Source organism: Chinchilla lanigera, unplaced genomic scaffold (genome assembly GCF_000276665.1).
Source record: "Chinchilla lanigera isolate Chin_1 unplaced genomic scaffold, ChiLan1.0 scaffold00158, whole genome shotgun sequence".
Lineage (NCBI taxonomy): Eukaryota > Metazoa > Chordata > Mammalia > Rodentia > Chinchillidae > Chinchilla > Chinchilla lanigera.
The window spans coordinates 1740635-1747626 of NW_004955559.1; the positions used below are offsets into that span (position 1 = coordinate 1740635).

Genomic DNA, 6992 nt, shown 5'->3' on the forward strand with positions numbered 1-6992 from the left:
AACATCCGCTGCCCTAATACTAAGCGATATGTGTAAGCGGCCTCTCTCGGGTCCCTTTAAGGAACACCGGCGTGCAGTGCAGTTCTGATCCAGAACCCCTGCAGCAGGTTGCTTGGCCGCAGTGAGTTCAGGGGTCATTGTTGGAAGAGGAGCGTGGTGGGCCAAGAGGAGGACCAAGGGCAGGTCCCCATGGGAATTTCCCCTCGGTTTTAACCCCTTTTCTTCCCCTGGAGACTTGCTCTCCAGTTTCAAAGAGAACGTCTGGGACGTTTAGGACGATGCTGATCAGGGTCAAGGCAGCCACTGAGGCTTGAATGTGAGTAAGCTCTCCCCACAGGCAGAACAAGCAGCGCTCCGGGATCCCAGGCAAGGGGCTGCAGGGGCCCTGGACTATGTGATGCTGGGTGTGTGGGCACCAGAGTCCTGAGTTGGAAACTGGAAACACACTACTGGGTCTCAGGCAGAGGGTGTGCTGGGATTGGGCTTCCTGAGTACCGGACAAAAACGAAAGTTTAGCCAGGCATGGTGGTGCACGCCTGTAATCCCAGCACTCGGGAGGAGGCTAAGGCAGGAGGATCACTGCGAGTTCGAGGCCAGCCTGGGCTACAAAGTGAGCTCAAGGCCAGCCTGAACTGCATATCAAGACCCTGTCTCAAGAAGACAAAAAAAGAAAAAAAAAAAAAAAAACCCTCAAAAAACCCCACACAACCACATGTGGTGGCCCACTCCTGTAATCCCAGCTCTCGGGAGGCTGAGGCAGGAGGATTGTTGCAAGTTTGAGGCCAGACTGGGCTACAAAGTGAGCTCAGGGCCAGTCTGAACTACATAGGGAGACCCTGTCTCAAAAAAAGAAAAAAAAACCCACACAAACAAAAAAACCCCAAGGGCTTGGAGCCAGGCATGGTGCACATGTCTGTAATCCCAGCATTAGAGAAACTGAAGCAGGAGGAGCTCCCCAAATTTAAGCCTTAATTACATAGCGAGAGCTGGGGATATAGCTCAGCGGCACAAATGCCTGCCTAACAAGTGCAAGGATCTGAGTTCGATTCCCAGTACCAAAAAAAATAAAATAAAATTTAAAAAAAAATAAATTACATAGTGAGACCCTGTCTATAAAAAGGAAATCTTGGCCGGAGGCGTTGGAGGGCAGCACACACTGAGATGTTGACTCTGGGTCCCAACTCCGCGAGTCCCCCGATGCCTCAGGAAAACAACTCTTGGATGAAACAGTGAGTAGGGAAGCCAAAGGGGCTGGCAGCGGAGAGGGAAGGGAGGACTTAAAGCTCTCTAGGTCCCCAAATTCACCCTGGGCCTCCCAACCACATATGGGGGCTCAGGACCATCAGCCTCACAGGGAGGGCCAGGGACCTGGACTCCTGGGTCCTAAAGGGACCAGGCTACTGGAAACTACAGAGGCTGTGCCAGGATTCCCTCTTCCTGAGGCAGCCGGGGCCTGGGTCTCTACTGCTGGACTTTAGGCTGGCCAGGCATGGGAGCTGAGCTTCAGAAGGGTCACACGAGGCAAGGTGCTGTGGCTTCTATGACCTCACAGTGTTCAGAACTCACTAGTCAGGGACGGGAAGGGGTTCTGGGAGGCCAGGAGCCCTGCAGGCTCTCACAGATGATCTGACCTGTGTTTCTCTCCAGGACTCTGACGGAGGAGCTCACCTCCGTGAGGCTACAAAAGCTGGATCAGCAGGTACTGTGCCCAGGTATCAAACCTCCAAAGAGCCCCATTGAAAGCCCCAGTACTTGCTATGGGTCCCTACACCCATGGTGGCCCTGTCTGGAGCTCAAGTCCTCCAATTAGGAAATGAGAACATAGGAATTGTCTTTTTGATTTTGTTTTGTTTTGTTTGTTTTGTTTTGTTTTTCTTTCGGTACCGGGAATCGAACTCACGATCTTGCGCTTGCCAGGCAGGCTCTATGCCGCTGAGCTAAATCCCCAGCCCCGGAATTGTCTTTTTGAGACAGGGTCTTGCTATGCAGTTCAGGCTGGCCTGGAGCTCATAGCTCACTTTGTAGCCCAGGATGGTCTCAAACTTGCAAGGATCCTCCTGCCTCAGCCTCCTGAGTGCTAGGATTACTGGCATGCACCACCATGGCTGGCCAGAAATTGGATTCTTAAAGAAGCAAATCTGGTGGAGACTCCTGGATTTCTAAGGAACAAGGGCTCTACAAGGCAGGATTTTTTATTTTTGTAGGGTCTCGCTATGAACTCCAGGGTGGCCTTGAACTCTCTAAACATCCCTTACACTCTTTGGAGGTGGGGACCAAGTCCCCAGGGGAAGAATTTACAATAATCCTCCTGCCTCAGCCTCCCAAGGCGTGTACCACCATGCCTGGGCTAGGACTTCTAGATCCTAGGAGGAGACGACTGGGTGCTCGGACTCTTGGACCTAATGTGGCCTTGGGAACCTGGCGCCACTGTAGGAAGCTGTTCTCAGACTCCAAGGGCCCCCTCACCCTATCTCTCTTTTGGTTTTTAACCCCACTTGTCCTCCTGCAGCGGAGACTATTTGAGAAGAAGCAACGGCGGAAGCGCCAAGAACCACTCATGGTTCAGGCCAATCCGGATGCTTCCTTGGGGCACCGGCGACTGCAGTCGGAGCACTTTCCTAGTGACACAGGTGAAAAGGGCTGAGGGAAGGATTTATGGGAGCAGGGGCGGGGCCTAGGGAGCGCTTGAGGGGCGGGGCCTGGAATCCGGGGCGGGGCCGGCGATGGCGGGGGCGGGGCCAGAGGGGCTGGCTGGGTGAGGGGTGGAGCCTGGGGGAACAGGGGCCTCTCGGGAGTCCCCAAAACGGCCAGACTGAGCGGCGGTTGGGCCGAGTCATTTAGACTCGAGGTCCTAGAAGCGTGAGAGCCGGTGTGGGGTTTTTCACCGAGCGCTCAATAACCTAGTGGAAGGGCCGTCCTGATTTGAGCCTTGGGATGGAGTTTGGGTCCTGCGAGAATCGGGGTTGTAGTGGTCAGAACATTGGGGCCAATCTCTGGGAGTCCAGTGAGCGGCAGATCTTCACGGAGCACCAGGATTTGTACCTCGTTTCCACGAGCCTCGCCGCGCCTCTCCTTGCAGGCCCGGCTCTCCGGGAACGCGTGCCAGAGGCACGTCCCGACTCTGATTTCCACAGTGCGCGGTGCGCCTCTATGAACTGCGGTGGAGATGGCACCAGCGAGTGCTGGGCCCTGGGGTGGCCACCTACGCAAGCAGGTAACCTCGAGGCCCGGAACCCCTGTGCTCCCCAGTTCCGCCTGGTGAGGACGCCCAGAGGCGGAAACCCCAATCCTGGTTCTCCAAAGGGCTCCGGAGTTGTCGGTCCCACGCCTCCCCGTTCCCCGGAGGAGGTCAGGTCCTGAAGCTCCTCATCCTGACGCAGGAGTCCCAGTCTCCAGCTCTTCCCTGGCCAGCACAGCAGGCTCCGGAACCCAGCTCTACCCCCATCCCAGCCTGGCTCCCCGGGGGTGGCATTCAGGTTGGAGGAAGTCACATCCTGTCCCACCCTGACACCCCCTCTTAAGGAGCCCTCAGCATCTCTTCCCAGGGGTTGCTCAGCCACCACCAACTTGGGAATTTCCCTGATCTGTGGGTATATCTGGCCCCTGGTGCATCCTCCTTCCTGCGGCGACAGCTTTATTGAAATGTAACTCACATGCCCATTCACTTATGTACAGTGTACAAGCTCATGGCTTTTACTATATTCACAGTTCTACAACCATTACTACAGCAATTTTAGAAAATTACTCATCGCCGGGCATGGTGGCGCACGCGTGTAATCTCAGAACTAGGGAGGCTGAAGCGGGAGACTGCTGTGAGTTCGAGACCAGCCTGGGCTACAGAGTGAGCTCAAGGCCAGCCTGAACTGCATAGCGAGACTCTGACTCAAAAAGACCAGAAAAACCCACAAACAAACAAATAAAAAAGAGTAAAAGAAAAAACTGACTCTACAGAGGGAGCTTGGGCTAAGTAAAAGATAAAATAAGCAAGATAAAGACACACTTCTCTGCCTTTTGGCTAAGATCAAGTGTAATATCTGTTCTTACCAGTTTAAGATAAAGGCACACACTGGAGGACACAGGCTGGGCTATTGTGAGGAAAGTCACTATAGTGAGCTGTTCTTGGTGTCTGTTCGTTTGTGCTGTTCAAATCTCGAGGAAACCCAGGAGAACTTCTACATACAGGTCCTGTGAGGTGGTGCTGCGGTTCCACACCTCAGGCTGACATCAAGTCTAGGCCATCCTTTTTTTTTTTTGGTTATGGGGAGTGGAACACAGGACCTTGTGCTTGTCAGGCAGGCGCTTGTGCCTGCTGAGCTACATCCCCAGCCCTAGGCCATCCTATTGAAAACCTGGTCAAGTTCTCTGGAGAAGACCATGTGCAGGGCTGTGGGAGTTGTTCTGAGCATTTGTTCGGGGATCTTGTAGTTGACAGGTGACACTTACTTCCCTAGCCAGCTTTGCCATGCACTAATCTCCTCTCTCCAGAGGTCTCTTAAGTGGCATCCCCAAATCCACCCCTGCATATTACTTCCGGTCTCTCTGACGCTCTGGATGGGACAAGGGAAAGAGAGGACTAGATGGTGCGAGGGTCCCAGTAGTGACAGAGTACTAGCCAAGCAGCTCCAGGCCCTGGATCCACTGTGGGGTGCAGTAGGGCGGGGGACTCTAACCCTTCCCAGTCCTGGGGCTCAGGGAAGTCCGCACTTCTCAGTCCTGGCACTCCATGTGCATAGAGGCGGACAGGATGTGACCGTGACAGCGGTGACTAAGAGGCCTTCCTGAGAACCCAGGTGTTCTGGCATCTCACCTAGCACTGAGGACCTTGACCCCACTTCCTGGGACCCGGCGTACTGAGCGCAGTCCCTGCCTTTTCTCTCCCTCTTAGCAGACAGTGCATACCACCAGAGTGAAGCCCCAGCTGTGGAAGGTGAATACCAGCAATTCAGGTGGGGATCAGCCTGTGGAATGGATGGTGACAGGAGAAGACATGGAGACACGATATTCTGCAATGTGAGATGGGGCACGATGCTAAGAGCATAGAGAGAAGAGAGAGAGACTCAGACATGTGGGGAGGGCGGGACACAATTCTGCGGGCCAGTCAGAGGTGACAGAGAAGGCGCCGCTTCGGTGTTGGTGAAGGAGCGGTAGTCTCACTGGGCAGATCTGAGCTGTGCCGTGTATCACCTAGAAGACTGGCTGGGGATGTAGCTCAGTGGTGCAAGTCCTTGCTTGGCAAGTGCAAGTTCCTGAGTTCACTTCCCCGTACAGAGAAAAAAAACAAAACAAAAAAACACACACACACACACACACAAGCCAATGACACTATCTAGCAGACTGGGTTTCAGTGGAACGAGCGGGGCTCTCAGTGATTCTCCAATCAGAGGGTGGAGTGGACCCGGCTGAGGGGGAGAAGCTAATGAAGTTAGCCAATCCACAGACGGAAACAGGTGGGCCGGGTGAGATGCTGGACCAATACGTAGGAGCCATAGGTGACAGCAGGGCGTAACCTTGAGCTGGTCTGGCCAATCACGAGTTGGCAAGGCTGAGCCTAAATTTCTCCCTCAACTTTGAATTTGGCCCGAGCTAGGACCTAGACCTGGAAGACCAGAAAGAGCAGTTGCACTGTGTGGCAGTGAACTCCCGAGAGGAGGAGGACCACGAGGACGTGCCCAGGGCCCCGGAAGATAAGGACAGCCGCGATGTGGGGACCGCGGCCAGCTCGCTGCCTCCGGACCTGGTCCCTCAGCTGGGTGAGGACCTGAAGGCTTACGTACTGCGGCCGGTGCTGGAAGGCCGCAGGGTGCAGTGCTGCATCCGCCGGGACCAGCGGGGCCTGGAGAAGGGCCGGTTCCCCGTGTACTACGTCTACCTGGAGGCGGACAGCGGCTGGAAGGTGAGGACCAGGAGCAGGTCCTCCCCTTAAGCAGCAAAGGTCAAGATTTTCAGGAATCCAGGCCACTTGTCCATTCCAACGCCAAGCCCTGCCCTCTGCTGTTCTTGTAGTTTCCTAGGCTCTGCCCATGCCTTCACCAAGCACGGCCCATTAGCTTGGGCTCAGTTGGTTTAAAGTCAGGCCACGCCCCCAAGTTCCTACAGCCCCGCCCACTCAGGCTCTCCCATCCCTGGGCTAAGCCCCGCCCCTAGACCAAGCCAGCCGCCTCCCAGTGTGGCCACCTCTCCTCTCCTCTCTCTCTTCTTTCCTTCCTTTCACCCTCCCTCCCTCACTTCCTCCCTCCTGCAGAGAGGCTTTTCACTGGCTCAGATCCAGACCCCTGATGAGGGCCCACGTCCTGCTGCGGGGTTCAGGCCGCTCTTCCCCACTCTCCAAGCCAGGCCCTGCCGGCGCGGGTGGAGGGAAGGAACGGACAGCTTGAGAGGCAAAGCTGCCCTCCAAGCCCCAGGTGGTGGTTCCCCCATGAGATCACCTCCCAGCACGACTGGGGACACTTAGTGTGCTGTCACCCTCTCCTCAGTCGTGACGTAGGGCATTTCCTCTTCTTGGACTCCCAGAAATCCATTCTAATGGGCTGTTTCTTAAACCTACAGCACTTCCTCCTGGCTGGGCGCAAGAGAAAATGGAGCAAAACCTCTAATTATCTCATTTCCTTGGACCCGATGGACCTATCCCGGGATGGGAACAACTTTGTGGGCAAAGTCAGGTGGGCGGAGCCCTGACGTGTCGTGAGAAAGGAGGCAGGGAGGAGACAGGGACTGTGATGCCGGAGTCCTTGCATCCTGGAAGGAACCCAGTTCCTGAAGGGCCAAGGGAGGAGGCTGGAAGGTGTGGTGTGGAGAAGCCGGGAACCTGACCTTTCACCTGGGGGGCTGATTTGGGGAAGCTTGAGGTACAGTCAAGGAGTAACAGCAGGGCGAGGTGGCGCAGGCCTGTAATCCCAGCACTTGAGAGGCTGAGGCAGGAGGATCCCTACAAGTTCGAGACCAGCCTGGGCTACATAAGTGAGCTCAAGGACAGCCTGAACTGCATAGTGAGA

At 55.4% G+C, this 6992-nt stretch overlaps 1 protein-coding gene across 3 annotated transcripts in view; it reads left to right on the plus strand.

Annotated features, from left to right (window-relative positions):
• The first annotated feature begins 115 nt into the window (after positions 1-115).
• Positions 116-6992, plus strand: part of Tulp2 (tubby like protein 2) — an 8287-nt gene continuing 1410 nt past the window's right edge. Inside the window, exons 1-8 of one of the 3 annotated variants that reach the window (XM_013509033.1) lie at positions 116-316; positions 1121-1229; positions 1648-1699; positions 2510-2630; positions 3080-3214; positions 4886-5010; positions 5588-5893; positions 6547-6659. In XM_013509033.1, coding sequence (XP_013364487.1) covers positions 1162-1229; positions 1648-1699; positions 2510-2630; positions 3080-3214; positions 4886-5010; positions 5588-5893; positions 6547-6659 — 920 coding nt within the window. In that variant the 5' untranslated portion in view covers positions 116-316; positions 1121-1161. Of the gene's footprint in view, positions 317-1120; positions 1230-1568; positions 1713-2509; positions 2631-3079; positions 3215-4885; positions 5011-5587; positions 5894-6546; positions 6660-6992 lie in introns of those variants that run through there. The other 2 variants (XM_013509034.1, XM_013509035.1) reach the window with 2 other exon arrangements.